The sequence below is a fragment of the Brachycentrus maculatus genome, unplaced genomic scaffold (genome assembly GCF_059751285.1).
Source record: "Brachycentrus maculatus isolate JH-2025_06_01 unplaced genomic scaffold, ASM5975128v1 h1tg000306l, whole genome shotgun sequence".
Taxonomy (NCBI): domain Eukaryota; kingdom Metazoa; phylum Arthropoda; class Insecta; order Trichoptera; family Brachycentridae; genus Brachycentrus; species Brachycentrus maculatus.
The window spans coordinates 1,079,602-1,105,957 of record NW_028281056.1 but is presented as its reverse complement, the minus strand read 5'-3'; the positions used below and the strand labels follow the sequence as shown (position 1 = coordinate 1,105,957).

At 38.2% G+C, this 26,356-nt stretch overlaps 2 protein-coding genes across 3 annotated transcripts; one reads left to right on the top strand and one right to left on the bottom strand.

Annotated features, from left to right (window-relative positions):
* Positions 1-424: 424 nt before the first annotated feature.
* Positions 425-15,955, top strand: LOC148304717 (kinesin-like protein subito). Of its 2 annotated transcripts, none has more exons than XM_088267900.1 (10): positions 425-594; positions 2,656-2,969; positions 4,332-4,591; positions 5,354-5,605; positions 6,631-6,784; positions 8,484-8,816; positions 10,323-10,516; positions 10,956-11,280; positions 12,047-13,109; positions 13,640-15,955. In XM_088267900.1, coding segments are annotated over exons 1-10 (3,072 nt in total). In that variant the 5' UTR covers positions 425-592; the 3' UTR covers positions 13,815-15,955. The 2 variants fall into 2 exon arrangements, with proteins under 2 accessions (XP_088124026.1, XP_088124027.1); XM_088267901.1 differs by having other exon boundaries at positions 425-598.
* Positions 15,956-18,689: 2,734 nt separating this feature from the next.
* aln (divergent protein kinase domain 1C) lies at positions 18,690-24,681 on the bottom strand. Its single transcript, XM_088267843.1, has 3 exons — positions 24,339-24,681; positions 23,018-23,168; positions 18,690-21,962 (listed from the first exon to the last, which is right to left on the bottom strand). Exons 2-3 carry the CDS (start codon positions 23,153-23,155, stop codon positions 21,012-21,014), a joined length of 1,089 nt encoding a protein of 362 aa, XP_088123969.1. The 5' UTR covers positions 23,156-23,168; positions 24,339-24,681; the 3' UTR covers positions 18,690-21,011.
* Positions 24,682-26,356: the final 1,675 nt, after the last annotated feature.

The window sequence follows — 26,356 nt, the reverse complement described above, 5'->3', positions numbered from 1 at the left end:
ATGAATCATAATCAAATTCCTCAGTAGTATAAGTTTCACATGTATGGTCTTCTTCTTTTTCTTCTTTTTTTTTAAGACTAAGTCCTGTCATTCTCTGATTCACTCCTGGGAGGTGAAAGACCAGCTATCCCTTCATTGTTTAGGTGGTCTTGACCCCGCTTATGCTGCTGTCTGCTGCTATCCTCACCACTCGATCCGAACTCGCTCTTCCCCCATGATTTCTCCAGAAACGAATATGTATGGTATATGTTTGATATTTTTCATAAATATATCGATCAGAAAGAAGAATGATTTTGAATATTGCTTAGTAGATACCTTGTTCGCCCAAATACTAACTCAATTTTAGAACGCACTTTTTAAAATCTATGGTTCATGGGAAGTGGGTTTGTCTATGCGTAACCGTTTTACAAATTCAAATTTGACACGAATAGAATCCGTTGCGGTTGCGGAAAACAAAATACAAAACAATATAGACTTTTGAGTTGTCAAGAACAATTGTTTTCTTTTCTAAAAGTGTATTGTCTAATTCATAACAAAATAGTTATGCCATAAGTTGTGCAGTTCCTGTATCTTCTGTTTTCACCGTGTGTTTATGTAGGTATTTATATTTTTATACTTGCGCGGTTGCATAAATAATACCAGTAAGCTAACCACAGCATACTATAATGCAGTTTATAATAATATAACCCGGAGTAATCTAAAGAAAGGTATTTTAACGTTGCACAATGAAGTACAGGAACATATTCACCAGACATATCAACAGAAGTATATTCAGCACCGAGGTATTGGCGCTAAATATGGCAAAACCTGTGATATATTTATCCCGACATTAGCTATAGCTAGGTTTCCCAGACTCGTATGCATACTAGTATTAATCAGTCTTGAAAAAGAATCAGTTAGCTTCGAAACTTGTAGACATTATAATTAAGTTATAATAAAATATTTATATTGATATTCAAAACAGTATTTCAAAAAATTTCAAAACTGATTTTCGTCCGCCTCCGTAGTGTAATGGTTAGCACGCTCGGCTACCGCACTGGAGGTCCCGGGTTCGATTCCCAGGGTGGGGTCAAATAAATATAAGTGATTTTTTTCACTCTAATATTTATTCAATATTACCCTGGACTGGTACCTGAAGCGGAGGGCTTATCACCTTACCTTCATGTGTTAACGATCAAGGTAACACTGCGTTTATATGATGCAGTGCCCTATGCACCATCGGGTGCGGATGAGGGTTTGAATTGAATATTGATTTTCAAAACAAAGTTATAATTTAATTAAAATAAATAAAATACTTACATTAATGTTTTTAACCCGTTGACTGGGCGGGACTTATAAATACGTCAAACATTATCGATATCCGGTACGGGTAGGACATGAACACGTCCTGTAAATATATGTTGCGCCCTGGAATGGGCGAGACCTATCCAATAACAAAGGTATTACATTTTGAGTGTGTCCAAATACTTGTTCACAAATCTAGAATTGGCGAATGTTACACTTGTGTAAAGTGATCACTTAAAGCAGCCTATGACGGTCGTCAGCCCCGTAAACGCTCAGACATCCATATTCTTCATCTTCTTTGATGAGATGTCAAAAAATAACAAAGGTATTAGTCATCCATACATGTCTCCACATGAATTCTTTTCTATTTGTTGTTATTTTGTATTTGCCTTTGTGATGTATATATAAATAAACGAAAAAATATATACTTCAAAAGCTTTTCATTTATTTTAAGCATAAATAAAATATTTGAAATATATCACATACCGACATGTCCTAGTGAAAGAGCTCGCGCCCGTTGTATGTTGCGTAGTTAAAAAGTGAACTATTATTTTTTGACATCTCATCAAAGATGAAGAAGAATATGGAAGTCTGGGCATTTACGGGGCTGACGACCGTCATAGGCTGGTTTAAGTGATCACTTTACACACGTGTAACATTCACCAATTCTTCCCATTATTGACAACCACACTAGTGAAATTATTGGAAGTTCTATATATATGAACCAATTTAGAAACCTTGTTCTTGCATACTAGAACCTCACTAGAGACATCTATTGGTGAGATGTAAAGAAGCTTTTTTAAGTAGAAACTCTTATATTAGTATGTATTAAACAAGTATTTGGACACACTCAAAGTGTTGTAAAAAAAAGTGAACTCCATGGTCAACAGGTTAATTCATAAATGTGTCATAAATGTGGAATTGTTTAATAGACTTTATTTTTATTAATGTAATGTAATGTTTATTATTGTTAATGTAACTATTGTTTATTATATACTTTTTAAAATGTAAAGCTGTACAACTCCAGAACAGATAAATAAAAAAAAAAAAGAAAAAAAAATAGTATTGATAATGCTTATCTCAGTTTTGCAGGGAGGACCCTTGTTTAACCTGTTAACCGGGCGGTCCGCTGTCCAATTACGCAACTTGTAACGGGCGCGAATACTGATTCACTCCGTGTCTTAAATCCATGTCGAGACATGTATGGATGACTAATACCTTTGTTGTTTAAAAATATACGTCCATATGTATAATATAATAAACAAATATTTCAAGGACGTATTCATATGTCCTTCCCGTACCGGATTTTGTTTGCATCGGACGTATTTGTGTCCCGCCCGGTTAACAGATTAAAAAAAAATACAATCGCAGGAAAATGTCGTATTCCTCTTCCTCCGGCATTGAGGACGAGAGCAGCACGACTGCACGCGACGTGGGCTCCTTCCTGATGGCGCGCGACCCGAGCATCACGGGCCCGTGCCAGCGCCCGCGGCCCGCTCACGGCACGGAGCTAGCGCACCTGTTCGAGGAGGCGGGCGCGGAGGCGGGCCGGGCGCAGCTGCGTGTCTACCTGCGCCTCAAGCCCGGCACTCCCAACGCTGCCTGCGCGCCGCACTCGGACACGGCGCTCGCCGCGCGCGGGGCCGTCTACAAGTTCACGCACATCTTCCAGGACTCCAGTCAAGGTTGTTTTATTTTAAATTTATTCAGGAGTGAGAGGATGTCAAGTCTGGTGCCGTTTTTATTTACAGTCATTTTTATTTGTTTAAGTCTATTTAATTGAATGAGTGAGGAAAGAATGGTAAAACAGATTTATGAGGCTATTATAGTTGGTAATGTAACTATCAACCATCAAGTAGAGTGCGCTGATGTACTTCGGACACGTCATGAGAAATGAAAAATATCGTCTTCTCCACCTACAAGGAAAGATTGAGGGGCGAAGAACTCAAGGACGCCGAAGGACATCGTGGCTGAAAAACCTACGACAATGGTTTGGCAGAAGCACCAAATCTCTGTTCCGAGCTGCAGCATCAAAATTGAAGATAGCTATGACGATCGCCGATCTTTGTGAGAAGTGGCACAGAAAAAGGAAGAATAAAACTATTAGGGTGGAGACTGGCCGGAGCCATTTCGTCGTAACGTAACACGTTATAATGCGAGCATTGGTATACTCAGTACAGCGAGCCGAGCGCTCCATCCATAGTTTCGGATGCTCGCTGCGAGCGATGTTACGACATTACATTACGACGAAATGCTCCGGTCAGTCTCCACCATAACATTCTCATTAATTTGTTATACTGTTCTTTCCTCACTCATTTGATTCACATGCCGAAACCATCTCAACACACATTTCTTAATTTTATTGATAATGCTTATCTCAGCCTTGCATTCTTTCCTTACTTCACCATTCGAACATCTATCATACATTGTTTTGACGCACATTCGACTGAGGGATCGCATTTTGACTTCATTCAGTCTACTTTCATCCTTCTTTTGCCAACTCTGGTATTTTTGCAGTGCACAAAATGTAAAATACTTCTTAATTGGAGGGATACAGATTTAGCTCACTCCTTTCAACAACGTCGTATATTAAAAAACTTGATTTTTCAGGAGATCGTTTTTAAAGTTTAAAAATACAATAAAATGTTTTAATAATAAAAATCAAGCCACTTATTGAATTTTTTACTGTGCAACATATCTTTTTAGGTAAAACCTGAATCTTTTTTCTCCATTTTAAAAATATCTAGTATATTTAAAAAAATAATTAAACAATACCTTTTCTTTAAAATGCAAAAACAACACTTTCCGCCCTATAGCGGGTAAATATTAAGTAAAAAATATGCCGCTTTTGCTGGGATATAGTACATTTACTGGGCATTCTGAAAACATGCAAAACTGAAAATTTACGATTTTTGATATATGACGTTGTTGAAAGGAGTGAGCGCTATGTGAACAAGTATTTGAACACACTCGAAACGTTGCGAAGTATTATTTGCGACATTGTAAAGATGTGAATGTACGCTTATTGAAGAAAGTTTAATTAAAAGGTGCCGTATTCAACAAGATGGCGAAGGATCGCATGCGTCAGTTTGTCGACGGGCGCGACTTCACGCTCATGACGTACGGCGCCTCCGGCTCGGGGAAGACGTATTCGCTCATGGGCACGGACTCGCAGCCGGGGGTCATCCCGCGCTGCCTGGAGTTCCTGTTTGCGCAGGTCAGCCCGGAGGCTGTGCCCAGATACAAACCGATGGACGATGACACCCTCCAGGAGCTGACCGCCGTGCAGCAGAAAAAAGAAGTTGCCGTGAGTTTGCCTTGCCAGATTGTCAGAAATTATAGACGAATGGATGAGTCTGATCGGCGGAAATACTGCTTTTTAAAATAATGTTTTAAATACCTTTTTTTTAACACTTGCCGAATTTTTTTTTTTTTTAAATTACCTAACGTCCAAGTGACTCTGAAATCTAGCTACGGCTTACGCAACACCGTTTATCATGTCCCTACTCAGGCTTCAACTTTATAACTTTCATAGCCTATGCTTACTCGTGAGTGGATTTACTCTTTATGTTTAAAGTTACTATAATTTCATGTAATTCATGAGTGAAAGTTCTATGCAAAAACACTCGCTAACACTTGCTGATAAAAGTTGTAAAGAGCTAGTATGTAAATTTAAAAGTGTCTCAGCTTGATATGAAAGAAGATGAAAGTCCGAGCATCCCAGGGCTTACGACCTGGCATTTGGCTGGCTTGAGCGATCACTTTATACCACAGATTCCTAAACTTTTTTAGTCTGGCACCCCCCTATCAAAATTTCTCTTAAAGGGGAAAATAAAATCGCCAGAATGTAGTCCCATCATAGAAAAAAAGAAGGAATAAAAATATATATCTTACTTCTTGGCACTTCTATCTGTCTTCTTATGCCCTGTAAAAGTCTTTTAGAACGCTCAAAGATTAACTAACTAAACATCACACCGCTTTTCCGGAGGGGTAGGCGGAGAGGTTAGAACACCACATCACTCTGTCTTGGCGTTGTTGGCCTATATCACATTAATGCGCATTTCTACAGGCGATAGAGTCCATCAGCCACCACTGCGGGGAGGAGATAGCGGCGAGCCTGGCGGCCTACCGGCGTATGACGGTGGCACTCACGCGGGCCTCGCGCGCCTGGCACGCACGCGTGCGCGCCGCCACCGCCAGCCACGTGTGGGTCTCCTTCGCGGAGGTGTACAACGAGGCGGCCTTTGACCTGCTGCGCGAAACCGCGCCACCCGTGCGCCTGCGCCTGCTGCAGCCCAAGGACCACCGCCCCTACCTCAAGGTAATAAGTCTGGGTATTTGCAGGGCTTACCACCTGTCATAGGCTGGGGTGCAGTGAACGCGGCGGGCGCATACATGTAACATTTCACCAGTGTGGAATACACGCTAGGCCTGTATGTCTGATAATAAGTAATCTTAGTGATAGAAGGAAAATTACTGATTTGGTCCTGTTATATAAAATTCTTAACAATTTTTTGGACAGCCCAGGTCCTAAAACAAATAAAGCGTAGCTTGCGTCGAAGAGGTACTAGGCAAAAATCTATATTCGCAGTATTTGTACATAATGCAAACTATGCCATGTTTCCTCCGATTCCGCGGCTTCATATGTTAGCCAATGCTTTTGAAAGTATAGATTTATTTAATATATTTTATCCACCTTGAAGTCTATACTTTCTTAGTATTTCTTCTGCATGTGATAATGGATAAATTTAAACATTTTGTCTCACTCTCTCTCGCTGCTCGCTAATAGTACGTAAAGGACACGTGTATTCACCAGTACTTACTATTTGCTATTTTATTTTATGTTTAAGACTTTTCGTTTCTCTACTAGTGTATTCATTAGTGTATTTTTATATTAGGTACTGTATATATCGCTCACTCCTTTCAGGAATGTCATAAATCAAGAATCGTCAATTTTCAATTGTGCAAGTTTTCGGATTGCCCGGAAAATGTACTATATTCCATATAGGCATATTTTTAACTTAATATTTACCCGCTACAACAGGGGAGAAAGTGTTGTTTTTGCATTTTGAAGAAAAGGTATTGTTTAATTTAACAAGACATACAAGGTGGCTTGGTGGGTCTCTGCAATTTTTAATTTAAAAAAAAAATATGTTTAAAATTGTCATTTAAATAAATTTAAACAATTTATGTTAATAAAAAAAATAATGTTTGAAACGATATATTGCCATGTTCTATTCCAATATTTATTGTTAATTCTTGGGACCATCAAACCTTCATTGCGGGTGAATCATGTATCATGGTTGTGTACTAGAAAATTTATATATTTTTCTATGTGTTGATTAGGACCTACGCTGGGTGTGCGTGCGCAGCGCTGTGGAGGCGTATGCGCTCCTGGTGCGCGGGCGGGCCAACCTGAGGTATGCGCACACCAACGTCAACGCCACCAGCTCCCGCTCCCACTGCATCTTCACCATCAAGCTGGTCCAGCACACTGAGGGCAAGTATCTCTTCAATTCGCATTCCTCTATTTTTGTTTTAGACAATGTCTAAATTCGTTGTTACTTACTTACTTTCTTCAGCTTCTTGTGTCTAGTATTGGCCAGTCCAGTAGAGGCCTCCATCTTGGACTTTTCTCGGTTCTTTCTTCCAGTGCAGGCCTGCTACTTTACTTATGTCATCGGATCATCTTGTCTGGGGTCTACCCACGTTTCTGCGTCTTATACTAGGCCTCCAGTCAAGTACCTTACCTCAGACATGCGTGTCACATGACCTGCCTACTTTCACTTTTGTTCCACAATTTGTTACTTTGGTCTTTTCCCTTATCCAAACATTCGTTTTTCGATCCCTAAGGGCGTTTGTACACTACACAGAATTACACGGAATTTTACCGTCCGGCACATCAGTTAGCATTTTAAAACGACGATCGGCTTGTGCTTTTGTCCATCTTTTTTTGGACGGTAAAATTCCGGGTAGTGGACAAGCGCCCTAAGGAAGTCATACTTAAGCCAAAATTAAACCTTAAGCTGTATAATTTTGGCTGCAGTTTTTTTCAATCCAATTCAATTCAATTTTTTCAATTCAATTTATTTATTTATAATTAACGTACACATTATAAACTAAAATTGAAGCATAGACTTTAACAAAAAATCGAAAATAAGCAAGAAAACTCTTGTTAAAGATGTACAAGAATCCTACTTGGGAACACTTCTTCAGACACATGGAACAGATCAATATCCAGGGTGATATCGATCAGCATAGCGGTATGGTTTTAATCTAATAATATATTAAAAATGCAATTCCATCACGAAGTGTCAGTGGATAATATAAATCTATTAAATAGCGGCAGCTCTTCCTACGGGCATAATCATTGGCAAGTTGGTCCTGTATATAGGAAAGTGAAACAATCTATGCCGACGCTGTCTTAGGTAACTATCGGGAACATACAGACCAATGCTCCGGATAATTTCAGGATTATCGATCATACCGCGCAACAATCGATAAAAATGCGTAATCAAATACACATTCCTTCTAATCTCCGCATACCTCCTGAGAGCTTAATCAAGCTTGCCTTTTTTACAAGGCATCAGGTTCGCGCCGCCCAGGATGACCACTGCTGACAATTCGTCGGCAGTTCTCGTCAGAACCTCGGGACGCGGATCTGACTTGGGAGGATGCAAGGGAGCTGGCAGCCGACAGAAAAGCCTGGAGACAGTTTGTGGACTCAATATGCTCCACTTAGGGAGCAGATATGTTTTAATTTAATAATACTGTAAACTGTTGTAGCCAAGGATTCATTCAAACCCTTATCCGCACCCTATGGTGCATAGTGCACTGCATCATATAAACGCAGTGTTATCTTGATCATTAAAACATGAAGGAAAGGTGATCAGCCCTCCGCTTCAGGTACCAGTCCAGGGTAATATTATTGAATAAATATTACAGTGAAAAAATCACTAATATTTATTTGACCCCCCCTGGGAATCGAACCCGGAAAATTCAGTATGGTAGCCGAGCGTGCTGACCATTACACTATGGAGGCGGACAAGCCAAGCATACCCTGGAGAAACTCGGTCGGGTCTCTACCGACCAAGGATAATAGCCGTACTCTCTCATGTAGAGATACCTCAGAAACTTCTTTTGGACTTTTTTGGTTTTGGCAATAAAAGGAAAATGTAAGAATTTGAGTTTTTTGGCAGACGGAGCCAAGATCAGCACGTTCCGGCTGTGCGACCTGGCCGGCTCGGAGCGCGCCAAGATGACGGAGAACAGCGGCGAGCGGCTCAACGAGTCGCGCAAGATCAACACCTCCCTGCATGTGCTGGAGCGCTGCCTGGCCGCGCTGCGCCAGCGGCAGGCTGGGCTGCGCGCGCCCGCCGCGCCCTACCGCGACTCCAAGCTCACGGCGCTGCTGCAGCACGCGCTGGCCGGGCGCGAGGCCGTCGCCATGCTGGTCACCGTCAACCCGGGCGCCAGGAACCAGGAGGAGACGCAGCACGTGCTCAAGTTCTCCGCGCTCGCCAGCGAGATATGTGAGTTTTATTCTAGCGTATCGCACTCTTGTTACGGAGCCTTCAAATATTTATACTCTTCTTTGGAATTAACACTATAATTCTAATTCTACTTTTAATACCTATTGTATTCTTGCCAGTGCCCTTTACTATGACCTACATTATATTGTATACCCATACACAGGCCATGCCTTTGTGTATTTATATATCTTTTTTTGTATTTATATTTTATTCATATTTTTTGTATTTGAATTGTCATGTTTGTATAATGCAAAAGTATTTTAAAAAAAGAAAAAAAAGTACAAATTCACATTTATATAGGGTGTTTTTCGTAAGGTGGGGACTGACAGGAGCATTTTGTAATAATGTCGCTCGCGAGCTCTCCTACTATGGATGTAGCGCCTGACTCGCTGTACTGACTATACGAATGCTTGCATCGTAACGTTACGTTATGACAAAATGACTCTGGTCAGTCCCCACCATTAGAGGTATACGAGGTCTGTTCCAAAAGTATAATATAATAATAAAACCCTTATCCGCACCCAATGGTGCATAGGGCACTGCATCATATAAACGCAGTGTTATCTTGATCGTTTGCACATGAAGGAAAGGTGATCAGCCCTCCGCCTCAGGTACCAGTCCAGGGTAATATTGAATAAATATTACAGTGAAAAAAAATCAGTTGTATTTATTTTACCCCCCTTGGGAATCGAACCCGGGACCTCCAGAACGGTAGTCGAGCGTGCTAACCATTACACTACGGAGGCGGACAAATTAGTTCCAAAAGTACCCGACTTTTATTCATAAAAACAAGATTTATTGAGATACAATTAAATGACACTGATCCCCTTCAAAGTTTACACTTCTCCCAGCGGTTCTGCTACTGCCGGAAGCAATGCCGGAAAGACTCTTGGTGCAGGCGGTATGGTGCGTTATGGTGCGGGCGGTACGTCGTAATTTTTATGACGTCTTCTGAACTTAAATTGGAGTGTTTTTTTTTCTATTCCGTTGCTAGAAGTCACGACTCGAGTCAGGTCCATTTTCTTTGTTACCTTTTTACAAATATCGAGTTAATGTTGAAGGCCTAAATGTAAAATCGGCACCTCGCTTTGCGTCGTTTCTGAAATAAGGCTCATTTTCTCTGTGCGTCATTGTTTTTTCGAATTACGTTTTTTTTTTTAAAATAACTATTCAGAGAATCATTTTTAAAGTTTCTAAAAGGTAATTTCCTGTTTAGTAAATTTCAATTTTGTTTAAATTTCAGGGAATCTTTTGGAACGTATCTACGACGCAAAGTGTAACTAATTATATATTTTTATATATTTTTTTTTGTAATTTGTCTATCTGTTAATGGAGTATTAGATTATATTAATAACTCAAAACGCTAAACAACTCGATTGGTTTCCCTTTTCCACGTCACCACAGGTATATAAGTACTTTAAACTTGCGGAAGCGACTTGTGGTTTTTATCAAAAAACAATATTTTGAAACATTCCATGATCTCACGGGATCTGTGCACAATTCCAGTGGTGGAAGAGTCGGAGATGCGCCACTTCCTGAAGTCCGGCGGGACCACGGAGCGGGAGAGGGAGAAGGAGAGAGAGCGGGAGAGGGAGAAGGAGAGGAATCGCGAGGAGGAAGAGCACCTGCGCGCGCAGGTGGACCAACTGTACTATGAGCTGGAGCACGAGCGCGAGTGCGCGGCACTACGCGAGACAGAGGTACGTAGTTTTAGTCCAAGAGGGAGGCCTTTGTTCAATACTGGACACTTCTTGTGTCCAGTATTGAACAAAGGCCTCCCTCTTGGACTTCCACAGTTGTCTGTTGGACGCGATTCTCTTCCAGTGCAGGCCCGCCACTTTTTGAACCCTTACCTTACAGTGCTAAATATTTTGTACATCATATAAAAATGTGGTTTAAAAACGGGAAAAATATAAATATTCGTAATTGTTGTTTTTATAGACCATAGTTGACTTTGAAATTTTGTAATATTAGCTCTTGTATTATCGCAAATAACCGCAATAGCTGTTGTAGCGACACAACCGCCGCGCAAGACGATTTGCGCACTACTGGCGTAGTAAACACGTTACGACATGCTACACGCATGTGGGTATTAATCTACACCTGCGACACTCACCTAACCTAACGTACGACGGGCAGGTGCGCCGCGAGACTGCGGGCAAGTACGCGGCCATCATGGAGCGCGCCAACGCGGACTGGGAGCGGCGGCTGGCGCGCAAGGCGGAGCTGCTGCGCGAGGAGCACGAGCTGGAGCTGCGGCGCTGCGAGGCGGCGGCGCGGCGCCTGCAGCAGCAGCTGGCGCAGGAAGAGCACGAGGGCGAGCGCCTGCGCGAGGAGAACCGCAGCCTGCGCGCGGAGAACCGCAGCCTGCACGCGGAGAACCGCAGCCTGCGCACGGAGAACCGCAGCCTGCGCGCGCAGCTCGCCGGCGCCGCGCACGCCGACACCCTCACAAACCTGACAGGTAATAATAATAATGGCTTCCAACTCGTGCTCGAGTATACAGTGGAACCTCTCATAACAAGAATCTCTTAAAACGAGTAATTCTTATAACAAGCAAAAAAAAAAAAAACTGAAAAAGTTGCTCGAAACATAACCCGCTCTCCCCAGAACCTTCGGGTTAGACATGTAGTCATACGGTACTCTTATGATTTTTTCACTATAATATTCATTCAATTTTACTCTGGACCTGAAGCGGAGGGCTGATCACCTTTCCTTCATGTGTTTACGATCAAGATAACACTGCATTTACATGATGCAGTGCCCTATGCACCATTAGGGTGCGGATAAGTGTTAGAGAGAGAGAGAGCATACTGTACTTGACAGGTATGTACTTGAGGTACAAACAATGATCCTAACCAGGACACTGCAGACTGAGGAAGCACATGTCAAAAATTGGACTGCATGATTCCCCCGTTTGCAGATTTTGTACGGAGGATAGCGAAACACCCATCCACATTCTCTATAAGTCACACCTTGGAGGACCACTACTAGACTCCGAGAAGGTGAAGCTCCTATCACCAAGACGGGTCGTGGGTTACATAACTCGCGTAGGTTTTGAGAGTGAGCTATGACCCAAAGGGAGGTTGCAATAGACCTAATATGGTCTCATTGACGTAAGGGTGTAAGATCCCTTATAGAATGTACCTGGGGTCGAAAATGCACAAATCAATATTATATAGATAGACATATTAACAGTGACATATTAATTGAAATATTTTATTTAACAGGAATTTCCCCTATATGCTCCAAAACAAAAGAAGACACGTGTACGATGGAAGACAGCGATATTGAAAAACAATCTTTGGATAAGAGTGAAGAGGAATTCTTGAAGGACTTCGGCACCCTCGACACCAGTGTTCTGGAGGATAATACTACAGGGCTGAGTAAAACAGCTGACTGCTGCGAAAAGCTCATCTCCTCTGTAAAGCAACTCGAGATAGTCCCGACTGATCTTGAAGATGAAGAGGTAGTCGAAATTTCTCCTAAAGAGCAGGAAATCCCGGAACAACTCGAAGATCGGGAGACACAGAAAGAAGTCACAGAACAGGAGACTCAGAAGGAAATTGAGGAACAGGATTCGCGGGTCACAGAACAAGACACTCAAGATTATCTTGAGGAGCATGAGGAACGGGAGAAGCCAACAGAACAAGGAACTCAGGAGCAACTCACAGAACAGGAGACTCATAAGGAAATTGAGGAACAGGAGGTGCGGGTCACAGAACAAGACACTCAAGAGCATTTCGAGGAGAAGGAGGCTTGGGAGAAACTAACAGAACAAGGGACTCAAAAGCAACTCACAGAGCAGGAGACTCGGAAGGAAATTGAGGGACAGGATTTGCGGATCACAGAACAAGACACTCAAGAGCATCACGAGGAGCAAGAGAAACGGGAGAAGTCAACAGAACAAGGAACTCGGAATCAACTCACAGAACAGGAGACTCAAAATCAACTCACAGATCAGGAGACTCAAAATCACATCACAGAACAGGAGAATCAAAGGCAACTCAGAAGACGGAAGCAGGTCAAAGAACAGCAGACTCCAAGGCAACTCAGGGAACGGAAAACACGGATGCAGGTAAAAGAGCAGGAGGATCGGGAGCAACTCGAGGAACAGGACACGGGGAAGCAGGTCACGAAACCGCAGGCTCGGGAGAAGTCCGAGTTCACTCTGCCGGAGCCGCCGAGCGTGGACACCATCCAGAGGTACCAGCACACCATGGGCCTGCCAATAATAGAGTGCTTCTTCACTGAGAAGAAGCAGATGCCGGAGATCGCCGACAAGGAAAACTGGTGAGTAACATTGTTCTAGGATTTTTTAGATTATTTGATTTTATTTCATTTTTTTACCAAGCCTCCACTCTCCCGCCTCTGTAGTGTAATGGTCAGCACGCTCGGCTGCCGTACAGAAGGTCCCGGGCTTGATATAAATATAAGCGATTTTTTTCTCTCTAATATTTATTCAATATTACCCCAGACTGGTCCCTGAAGCGGAGGGCTGATCACACTGATTCAACCCCTGCCTTGTTGTTTATATAACATAGAATTTTGTCTAACCTCACACCAATCTGATGACAGTCCACCAAGAAATGTCGGAACAAATAAGAATGTCAAAAGGTAGACTTCTATGTATTGCCCTTCGAGGAAACCCTGAAGGATGTAGACCCTCACGCAGATCCCCGAAAAGGTGGAGAGATAAACGGGGACAGATGCTCTGGTTCTATAGAAAGATGAAAAAGAACGATATTTGGTTCTTTGAATTTCGAATCAACTTGTACTATACCGTTTGTTTGAACGTGTACTAATGTAGCGTTGCCTTGCAGCGGTAGTGCCCGTCGCAAGCTGTTCTCGCGTCAGCGGCTGGATATGCTGGCCGCGGAGCCGCTGTGCGCGCTACCGTATGCTGCCCCACTGGACTCCAACTCCCCCGACTGCCTGCCCCCACTGCCGCGCCCGTACACACACGGCCGCGCTCGCGCCCGACCCAAGAAGCTCTGAACACACCCGCCTGTGGGTCAACCCTATAACGCGCTTATCTCTCTACCATGTGTACATGATCTTATGTGTGTGGTCTCTGATGATATTTCACGAGGGGTGACATTTTGGAGGTATTCGATTTAACGCATTGTTTGCGGGAAATGCTTTAACCCTTTCCGGTCCCCTAAAATAAAAATAAAAAATCTAGGTAGACAGTTACATTCCAATTGGAAAACAATATTTTGTTCTCTGCTCCACATACTGTTGCAATAGATACGAGTGACAAAAATGTAAGCTTGGAATTTAAATAAGTAATACCAATGACGAAAAAGATGTCGAATAACATCCGACATGGGACCTAAGAGCAAAAAATCCATGTCGAATGAGATTCCACATTGGACCCGTAAGGGTTAACGTATACCGATAGCAATGTGTTAAAATAGCATTTTTTGTCTATTTTCTCATACAAGTTTTATTGGTGTATTTATTCTGTCATACCTAAATTTTATATTTATATTTTATTTCATTTATTTTAACATATTGTCATCGGGTGGTTTTTTCAACCCCGACCCTAATTATACTCTGCCAGTATTCTGCCCGACCCTCAGTATACTAATCGCAAGTAACCGCGAACCCAATTCCGATCTGTGCGATGTTTTTTAGCGTCTTTTGCGCTCTGCCAAAAGTAAGCAAATAGAATGCTTATAAGCGTCTTCCCATCTCTTCCAACAGTATATTAATGACCCCTTTTAAGTGTTTCCTGCAAACAATGTGTTAGTGAAAAATGACATTCCATTGTTCCCAAAGTTAAAAAAATCAATTGAAAATTAACGCTTATAGAATGCTTGCGTCTTAGAATATTAGAAAAAGGTTTTCTTGTAATTTTTCCTTACTATGTTCTACCATGCTGGACTTGATATAACTAACTAATTAACCATCACGCTGCTTCCCCGCAGGGGTAGGCAGAGAGAATCGAACGCCACACCACTCTGTCTTTGCAAACATTCTTTGCCTCTTCTACATTCATGCATCTCCTCATACATACCCGACGATTATTACGACTCCTGACCCGGCCGCTTTCAAGTATTTGACACACCTGATTGTGCCAAGTTTTCCTCGGTCGTCCTCTGCTTCTTTTTCCAACTACATTCGCTCCATAAATTTGTTTAACCGTTCTTTCTTCACTCATACGCTCCACATGTCCAAACCATCTCAACACACCTTTCTTAATTTTATCGATAATGCTTATCTCAGCCTTACATTCTTTCCTTATTTCATCATTCGAACATCTATCAAACATCGTTTTGCCACACATTCGTCTGAGGGATCGCATTTCGACTGCATTCAGTCTGCTTTCATCCTTCTTTTGCCAACTCCATGCTTCGCTTCCATACATAAGGGTTGGAACCAGAACTCCATTGTGTACTGCCAGTTTAGCTTCCGCTGATAGATTTTTATTTGCTAAAACTGATTTTAGTGCACCATTCACTCTGTTCCCAGCATTTATTCCCGGAGTGTGCTCAAATTATGATCATTTGTATTAAAGAGACTAACATCACAATATCTGTTCGACCTGTGAGTTCAAAGAATGTTTACCCTCTACGGGTATATTGATGGAACCCTTTTCCACTTGATTCATGATACATATTTCACTTTTATAGTACTAGTATGGATATGTAGTAGTTAAACTTAGACAATGTTGCGGTTTGTCTATTGATTAATATCCATAGAAATCATCATAATATAGAAGACAGTTTTGTAAAAATTCTCAGTTTTCAAGCGGACCATTTTATGTTCTGTAGATATCTATGGATTTTACCAAAGTCTATTTAAATTTCATTGATTTTTTAGGTTTTGGGTATTAGCTATCCATGCCAGTACTAAAAAATGTAAAGTTTGGAATGCTGTGTTACTTATTGATGTACAATATAAAATGATTGATGTAATACTTTATTTTAAAAAGATGCGTCAAATGTCAATAGAAAAATACTTTTTTCTTCGATGTTCAGGAGGTATAGTGGCGATATTGTCTATGTTTTTATAGGTAGAGAAACTTATCGCTAATTGTATCTAATAAAAAATGTTATTTGTTTTAAAATATGTTATGTAATTAATAAATATATAGATCTATAATTTGAATCGTGTCCTGTAAATATAGTAAATAAATAAATTGAATTATTTATAATTGTTTTAATTAGTGATTAGTAAGTTCTTATGAATATGACACAAACATGTCGCCATTGGACGCAATGATCGCAGACTTTGCCATTAACAGCAAGCCCTCCATTATATTGTTGCACTGTAGTTGTCATAAGTTTGCAACACCTTTCCCGTTACCCTTGTGTAAATATTTCCCCTAGTTCAGAAAAGTATTTTTTGGTTATTGAAGTAAGCAAATGACCCCACGTCGCCCATGAATTTTTCTAGAAGGCAGGGAAATGTACTTCATATAAATTGTCTATGGTTATTTTATTGGTAAGTACATATTCGGTAGTAATCTATGACTATATGGAATCTAAAGCTATTCGATTTAGTTTTTAGCTATTTAATTGATAGAAGTCAATGAACGAATACAACTCGTTGGCCATTAAACATAAATGAATGAATATTCTATAGAAATCTATCACAATTTTTATATTTTATACTTTATATATTTTTACATCTCTAGCAAAGCTGCCGAAATACATGTTTTTAAATAGCTTTAACCTCATCTTTCTTTAACACTTTGTTGCATGTCTACTCTTTCCCAAGAAAACAACCGCCAGTTGGGTAAAAATCGTTTTGTAAAAAATATAGTAAATTTTTTTTTTAATTACATACATAACACATATACTGACATCATGTATACATTCATAAACATATCGCTCACTCCTTTCAACAACGTCATATATCAAAAATTGTCAATTTTCAGTTGTGCATGTTTTCGGAATGCCTAGAAAATGTACTATATCCCAGCAAAAGCGGCATATTTTAAACTTAATATTTACCCGCTACAGGGCAGAAAGTGTTGTTTTTGCATTTTGAAGAAAATGTATTGTTTAATTATTTTTTTAAATATACTAAATATTTTTCAAATGGAGAAAAAACATTCAGGTTTTACCTAAAAAGGTCTGTCGCACAGTAAAAAGTTCAATAAGTGGCTTGATATTTATTTTTAATACGTTTTATTATATTTTTAAACTGTATAAGCAATCTCCTGAAAAATCAAGTTTTTTGATATATGACGTTCTTGAAAGGAGTGAGCGATATGTAAATAAATAAATACACAAGCAAAAATATGTGTAAAAAAACCTTTGGAGTATTCTTGATTATCCTGATTATTTTCAGTATATTAAAAAGAAAAGATCTTAAAAAACTGGCAATTACAATTCTGTTTTGTCAGGAAAGGCTTGGTATTTTGTTTCAGTGATAAAGCTGTTCTTTCTTTTCTTTTCATATATTACACACGGGTAGGTAAATAAATACATTAGTGTTATTTATATAATAAGGAGACATAAATGGTAGAATGTATTTTATTAACAGGAAAAAACATTTTAAAATGTTTTTTTTAAGATTAATTAGTAATTTTTTTAGAGACAAAATATAATTGATTGATATATACGCTTTGACAAAATTAGTGTGAGTGTGAATGTGTGTATAACATTATGATTGCTTTCTCAGTTTTTCAATTTGATATGATAGTAAAACAAATATATAAATGCAGTAAAACCTCAATATAACGGACCTCTACATAATGGCATTTGAATATAACAGACAAAAAATCTGGTGGAATATAAAAAATTATAATTACCTCCTATTAACATTTTACATGCTTAAATTCAAGTGTCGGTGCATATAAACGATTTTTTGTGGCCATGATAATCACATCGCAAAGCACTAAAATTTGAAACATAATGCCATTCTGCTCATAGGCAGCACCTAGCAGGAGCAATAAAAACACTGCCAAAAATTAAGTATCAGTGATAAGATTACATCTTGAAGATCTAAAAACATTTGTTGACTGTTCGTCAAATAACAATGTTCAACTATGTGTATAAGTGCAAACAAAACTTGATTCCTTTTCAAAGCAGGATTACCAAAAGTGTCCAAAGACAATTAATAGAATTTTGTTTGTGTTTTACATTGTTATGTACATCTAAATACAGTGTTAATATTTAAAAAAAAGTTTTTTGATTTATTTTGAACCTATTTTTATATAACAAATTTTCATCTTTAACGGACGCCTCCTCCCCGCATTCAGTGTGTTATATCGAGGTTTTACTGTAATTCAGTGCTATATTTCTCATCCTTGGCTTTTCATAAATTGCCTAGCTATGTTTGTTTAAATGCGACATAATTATAAATAATTTATAAACACAAAAAACAATTTTATATAAATAAATAATTTTAAATATACAAATAAATAAAATATAAGTAAATGATAACAAAACTGTACTTTGCAGTTTACTTATATTTTTTTAATAATATTTTGCGGACTTTTTAGAACATTATTAAATTAGTTTAAATATATAAATATTTTTTTTCTAAATACATATAATTATGAGCAACCTTAATTGGTCCATCGATTACACAAATTACATGCCTAATTTATTCTATTTTATATTATTTTGTGTCAAGTTTTGTAAAAACTGAAAAATTTTCCGGATTCCTTTTTAAGGACCTTAATCGCAGCAAATATTTCATTTCAAATTGACTAAACATAATTTTTTAGTCCTTACCTGCATCCAATGGTGCATAGGATACTACACGCTAAATCTCATAAATTGATTCATGTATGTATTTAGGCAAGAATGAAGAAGAATATGTATGTAAAAATAATATTTTTAAAAACTTAAATGTTATGTGTGTGGGTGTGTATGTATTTGTGTGCGTGTTGTGTGTATGTTAGGTGTGAGATTTTTTTTCTAAGAGGATGTAGTATTTGAATAAAATGTCTAAGATAGGAACTAAGTTAATATGTATTTCTAAATTTGTATTTTAATAAAAAAAATTTTTAAGGGCACCTCAGATTTTCTTAGAATATCAGTCAGCTAATCTGATATGATTATTCATTTAGAAAAAAATATTACAATCAAATTACAGTATTTTGAAAAATATCTTCCCATTATTTTATCATGTTTGTCGCCAAATAAATTTCCACGAATCTAAAAATGGATACAGCAATAATGTTCATGGTTATTTTTAACAGTATTCTTATTTGGAATGTCACTTTATAACTCCAAGAGTCTATTAGCATTAAATAATTATAATCAAACAAGATGGCCGCCGCGTGTAGGGAACAGGTCGATATTCTTCAAAGTACTTATTGATATTTTAATAGTATGATGTACATACGGTGTAAAATACAGACAAGGAAGTTACATAACACATTTCTACAATTATAATAATCACAGATTTATGTCAAAGAATAATATTTTTTGACCGCAAGGTGCCATAGAAACAGTAGCACGTTTAGCTCAGTCTATAAATGAAGGGTTTTTGTGTCAACCTTCATGTAATAACTAAAATTTCAATTCATAAATTTTCTAGTTACCCTAATTTGAAGAAATTCATAATTAAATACTGGAATAGGGTTTAAACTTACTTGAATATTTTATCGACATAAGGTATACAATTTGAAAGGGTGCCAATTGATTACATTATTTGGGGTCCATATTAATATACTTAACTAAGGCTATTCTTTCTTATTTATCTATGCTGTTTCTAGTTTAATAAATGCTAATAATGCTGAATCCGCCTTCCGTAGTGTAGTAGTTCTCTTGTTTGGCTACCGTGCTGGTGGTTCCAGGTTCGGTTACCAAAGGGAATCATAATAAATGTCAGTGATTTTCACTAAATTATTTATTTAATATCACCCTATCAGCTGAAGTTCAGAATTGTTCACCTTTCTTTTATGTAATCACAATAAAAAAATTACTGCGTTGCATCATATAAACGCAGTGTTAAGGTGGAGACTGACCGGAGCATTTCGTTGTAACATCGCTCGCGGCGAGCATCACCGAGCATCCGAAACTAGATGGAGCGCTCGGCTCGGTGTACTGACTGCCTGAATGCTCGCATTGTAACGTGTTACGTTAAGACGTAATGTGGAGGTCAGTCTCCACCTTTATCTTGACCATTAAAACATGAAGGAAAGGTGATCAGCTCTCCGCTTTAGGTACCAGTCCAGGGTAATGTTTAAGTGAAAAAATCACTCATATTTATTTGACCCCCCTGGGAATCGAACCCGGGACCTCCAGTACGGTAGCCCATAGTGCTGACTATTATGCCACGGAGGCGAACTAAAGAATATACTATAGAAGACGGAAACACTTCCAATTGGAAAACAACTCTATCTATCTGCATTTCGCAGGAGGCATTACTATCACATCCTTTCGTTAGTTATCACATTTTCTATTTGTAATTGATCGAAGTGGATCCAATGTACCCTAAAATGTCTACTTTAAATATAGAAGGCAAAATCCTTATCTACCTAATAACTCGATAATTTCCAAATAGTGGACTACCGTGTGAATTATTCATTATTTTGATGAAACTAATCGCTATAACTTTGAGAAAATTTGATTAATATTATTCAATAGTATAATGATTTAAATCTTTACGAAAATAGGAAGAACGTTATATTGAAATTTTAACAACTTCGAATTTCAAATGGCACCAGTAACATTCAGGTGCTCGCAAGTAGTCATATGACTACATACTAGTCGGCCGGTTAGATAAAGCGCAGATATTTTGATGTTTTAATCTTCAATTCATTTCATTGATAAAAAAATGTCTACTACTGATGAATCATTTTGCAATCTCATTTCTTCAACATTACATTTGAAAGTACCCAATGAAAGGATCTGCCATCTTGGTTTTTACAAATCCAAAATTAATAAGTTACAATTTAAAGACAAGAATAACTTAATATGTCAAAATTTGTATGTAGTCAAGAAACAGAAGTAGGTACTGTTAGATATATATACTAGTCTTCTGAGGAAACCCTCTATAGGCACATTTTTCTGATATTGCCTGATGTGAAATAAGTAGGCACTACAATAGGTACTCCAATATGATTTTAAGCATGTACAACTGTCCCTACGTTCTATCTGGAAAAAGATCTAATAGAAAGATTTAAGTAATATTATATCTATAGTTTAATGAACTATCTGCGTTTTATCCGTGGTTTCATTAAGTCTTTAGCCTTTATAGGGGCCATATGGTTACAGTACCTACTTAATTCCTTTTCACTAAAATATTGTACAATGATCTCCTGAGCTCTTTTGACGGTGGACCAGCGCTAGGGTCGGCACATCTTCTTAGAAGAGATGACAAAACTGATGAAGCCCTTCTGGATACAAGAAGACCGGGAAGCACCACTCGAGCGCGAACTACCCATCCGAGATACACCTTTTCGCATACCAACTGCAAATTATCCGTATTGGCTGCTTCTCCAGTTGTACAGGCAGCACCTTGAGATTTGACTCCTTTCAAATCCAGATATCTCAACTTTCCACCGGACGCTCCGAAGTACGACAGGTTAACATCGCACAATTTCAATTGCGCCTTATCAAACTTTTCCGTGAGCTCTAGAATGAGCACAGCCAGGCGACATCGGCGCTCCCATTCTTCTTTGGTTTCTTCCAACGAAAAAAGTGCCGACGATGCTTTTAACGGCTCTGCGTGTTCGACGGCGTAGAAAGTCCCGCATGACCCAACCTTTTTAGGGAACAATCCTTTCCCCGAAAACATAGTAGTTAAAAGGTATTCGTAGTCTTGCAAGAGTATCCAGGCGTTGTCCATTTCGATCGCTCGCCTGGAAATATCGTTTTGGTTTATGGAGTTTGATTCATCGTCTCTCGGCAGTTTGCCGAGTTCATCCGCTTTCTTATCTGATATGGATATGTTCAATTTAAGCAAGACCAGTTCCTTTATCATGTTCCTGAATTCTTCGTATGAAGGGTAGTGTCGGTCGTTCTTCTCGTCAGTCCAGTAGAGTGGGTCAGGATCGAACACGGTGGTCTTCTGGGGGGATCTGAATATGAGCTTCTTGTTGTTGAGAGTCGCTGAAAACACAGAGTGTTGATCGTTGCTTGTATGGTGGCAAGACACGCCTTCTACAGCTTCCAGAACACAGAGCGGCTCACACAAGTTCCCGAGGGCTTCTCCTGACATGTGTTCTAAACACTGAAAAAAGGGTTAAATAAATTAACAAGACTTACTATATTATTTATTGGTTTGGCTGTGGAATGACATGTTGATTATTCAAAATTAAATATTTGTATTAAGACCACTCAATGAGTTTTATTTCACATGACTTGTTTCGAAAACTACAGATGTTTTCACAGGTGATCACTAAAACTTACGAGCAAAAAATCATTCAGGTATTGGTAGAGAGGTGGGTGGGGTAAAAACTAGAGGGGTGATAATAAAAAGATAATAAAACTTATCATTTTCCTCACTTTGCGAAAAGAATATGCAATACATACATGATAATTAAGTGAAATGTATTTTGAAGGATTGCAAATCGTTTAACCCTAACTGGTCCAATATCAAATCTCATTAGACATGAGATTAGATTATAGACATAGATTTTTTCCTCGTCGGCCCCATGTAAAAATTAGAATATCATTCGACATTTTCTTCATCATTAGTTTTCTCAAGTTAAAATTAGTATAAGCAAGCTGATTTTTTTCCACTCTTAGTCATTACAACAGTATGTGGAGAAGAGGACAAATGGATTTTTACCATACCCATAGGAATGTGTAACTGTCTAGCTGGAATTTTTAAATATTTTTTAGGGGACAGGAAAAGGTTAAAGTTGAAGAATATGGAGCAGAAATCAATTTTGTTTTTAAAAAACTTCACTTTTGTTAAGTTTCATATTATGGAATAGGTACCAAAAAAGTATAATTTTTTTGTATCGTGTTTTAAGGATTAAAAATAATGCTATTTCCTTTGACATACATATTTCAGGACATGAGTAAAAAATAGTGTAAATTATCTTTTTATTTTAGTATCCAAATCCTAAATGAAATGCTACATTTCGACATAATTTTACATGTATAGATTGCTATATGAATGTAAAATTTTCGGTAAAGAAGGGTCGGGTTGGCAGCACTGAAAAATTAGGGTACATGGGTACCTACCTACTGGTAACTCAACTTGGGAGACGAGTGTTGCCAGTTTTTTTTTATTTTTTAAGTTTTTATATATGTTAATATTTGAGGTGTCTAACTTACCACCTTGTCCACGTGCTCCCACACGATGGTGTTGGTGCAGAGCGCCCCCCAGTGGAAGAAGAGCGTGGCGGCCCCGAGGGCTCCGAGCACGGCGCCGGCGGCCACCGCGAGCCGCCGCCCCACGCGCCCCGCTCTCATCCAGCGTCAGAACCTGGCGGACAAAAAATGCAATGAAATCAACGGGTGCTTTGCCAACAAAAATATATAAAGAGGCGGCAGTATTATCATTAAGTTTGTGACCTCGACAGCCTGTAAAGACGAACGAATGAATTCGCGAATCAAAATGGCGGCCATTCAGTTCTTCTGATTAATAATGATTCCCGGCATCGATGAAATCCTATTTCAAAAGTACATAGAAATTTAATTAAAAAAAAAAAACTAAAGATTAGATTAAAAAGTGTTTTACACTGATGTATAATATGTAACCCGATCGCCTTATATTGCTTTTTACAATACTTTGATCAAAACAAAACTGCATCATTTGATCCAGTATTCTATGCACCATTAGAAGCAGATACGAGAGATATGAAATGGAAATAAAAAAACGAAAATAATGAAAAAAAAAATACAATACAATAAAGAGTTGTTCCAAACAAGATTTTGTTTTTTTTTTCTAGTTGAAAGAAAACATAAGGTTAGAGAATATAAAATAATTTTAAGATATACAAAAATAATATAAACTTTTTCGTTAAAATCCAAACCCTAGTAATCACATAAGACAACCAATGTCAATTTCCAAGCTTGTGTATATCCGGACTTTCATATTCCTTTCGTTTAAAAAGACGCCTCGTCTCTGTTGAGATAGCTGATATGTAATGATATATCGCTCTCCAGGTTGAATCCAATGTTTGGTAAAATAAAATAAAAACTGTTATTTTTTCAAAACTTATATGGAATTAACGTTATCAATGGCCAAAACAACATGATATGTGTTTGTTTTTTTTCATGTGGTGCATAGAGCACTGCATCCAATCGACACGGTATGTCTACTCGATCGGGATTATATGAAGGAATGGTCTTCAGCTGTGTTTTCCAGATTCATGGACATAGGGAGTGGAATATGTAGATGACGAAAGTAAAGAAGATCAAGAAGCGGGATATAGCGGCTATGGAAAGGATATGGAGGAGAAATAGTAGACACTACAGGAGAGCGAGAGAATAACAGCAATGGCTAGGGCACTCGGGGTTGCATGCCCGTACTCAATTGTGTAAGCTTTATAGTACACTGCTAATATGTACGAGTCCCTTGAGGTCGAATTTTTGTTTAATCAATAAAACGAGTTATAGATTTTTTTACATATAAATAAGTATTTTTACTTACCCAAAAATTTGCATTTTTATATTCGTTGATTTTACTGCCTTGTATTAACACATACATATTAGCCTAGCAATAATAATTTAAGAAAAAAAAACTTATGTAACTGTTTCGATTTTTAAAAATTCATGACCGTTAGGACTACTGCAATGCGGCGATATCGAATTTCGAGACTATTATTATTATTCTTTACATAAAATTCACGATAATATTACTAACGACGGACATTTTAGAAGGAAGACTAGTTTTCTTGTTGATTTATATGCTAAATGGTTATAAACTAATGTTATCAGGTTCCACAAAAATACATTTTGCCGGCACAGCGCTGAAGTGACAGCCGATTCAAGTTGGTACTTAGATTGGAACAGCTGATTATTGCATTTCGCGCCGGCGCAAAAATACTCCTACTTGATCATGCGCATTACAGTCGAAGAAAAATGTGACTTTTTTCGTGCGTTATTTTTTAGGTAGTGCATTGGTTTTTGAAATGTGTTGCCTACTTTTAAAATCCGCCAGATCCATGTAAGTCGATTTTACAAAAAAATGCAAAATTATCCGGGTAACATTTATGTTTCAAAGATTTGTCTATTTTTAGATAAAATATTATGAAATAGAGAATTAACCATATTATTTTTAACATCTCATCAAAGATGAAGAAGAATATGGAAGTCTGGGCATTTACGGGGCTGACGACCGTCATAGGCTGGTTTAAGTGATCACTTTACACACGTGTAACATTCACCAATTTCTATCCATTATTGACAACCACACTACTCAAATTCTTGGAAGTTCTGTATATATGAACCAATTTAGAAACCTTGTTCTTGAATCACTAGAACTTCACTAGAGACATCTATTGGTGAAAATAACTCCTGTAATTGGAGATAATCCAGATTTTGTGAACAAGTATTTGGACACACTCAAAATGTTGTAGAGAATTAACCATTTCTTTGGAATTTTTTCAGTATTTAAAAAAAAACACGAGACACAAACCGATAATGACGTCATCTTAATTTTTGACCTATCCCCACTCTTTGATTGGCTGATATGGGTCAGAAGGCAAGTTTCATGAATATAGCGGAATTTGAAATACAACGCTGTTTTAAAGTATTTATAGCAGGGTTTTCAAGTATATAAACATTTAAAACAATAAAATCCTCAATTGGCATTCCGATACAGTATTTATTTTTAAATCTTATAAAATTGGATCTGGCGGATTTTGAAACCAGGCGACACAAATATTTTTATAATAAATTAGTTATATAAATAACTGAAATATGTATGAAAAATATTTGCTACAAAACTGGAAAGCTATCTAAGGAAAAGCGAAAAATAAATACTAAACTTTTTAGGTACCTATCTACATATTGTAGGTATTGTTAAAATATATTTTAAAATGTATTATTTATAATTTATATTTTTAAACGTTTACGTCAATTAAAGTATGTACTAAGAATACCATTAAGGTATGAATCTTTTCTACTCGCACGACAAAAAAACTTATCAGCAAAATATAAACTGGTAGTGCACAACAGAGTTTTGACTCCAACTCTTATGTAAGTGAAGGATGATGTTGGCAAAAGAAGGATGAAAGTAGACTGAATGCAGTCGAAATACGATCTCTTAGATGAATGTGTGGAAAAAACAATGTACAAGTAACCATCCCATTTGCATAATCGAAAAAGAAACAGTTGCCCATTAGGCACATCTCTACGCTATACGCAATGAAATTTGTGCACTGATTAGAGGTGAGCGTTCGAATTAAAAAATCGAATGACGTGACGACTTCTTATGAATCAGTCGTTACTTAATCCGGTTATTGTAATCGATCGCCCGTCACTGATATAGAGTAAGTAGTTTATCCATTTAATCGATTATAATATTTGGTTTATACAGACATAGGCGTAGGCAGTGGGTACTCGTAAAACGTGTTCCAAGTCTTTAACCCTTTCGTACATACAAAAAAAAGTTAAAAAAATATCTAGTGTGGAATTTATACGGAAAAAATATTCAAGCAAATTACA

Bases quoted from the DNA above. Each gene is read 5' to 3' on its own strand.
- LOC148304717 (XM_088267900.1), top strand. The intron at 2,970-4,331 runs GTTGTTTTATTT...TTTAATTAAAAG, and splicing joins CTTCCAGGACTCCAGTCAAG to GTGCCGTATTCAACAAGATG. The intron at 13,110-13,639 runs GTGAGTAACATT...GTTGCCTTGCAG, and splicing joins ATCGCCGACAAGGAAAACTG to CGGTAGTGCCCGTCGCAAGC.
- aln (XM_088267843.1), bottom strand. From the start codon at position 23,155: ATGAGAGCGGGGCGCGTGGGGCGGCGGCTCGCGGTGGCCGCCGGCGCC. The intron at 21,963-23,017 runs GTAAGTTAGACA...CCCTTTTTTCAG, and splicing joins GGGAGCACGTGGACAAGGTG to TGTTTAGAACACATGTCAGG.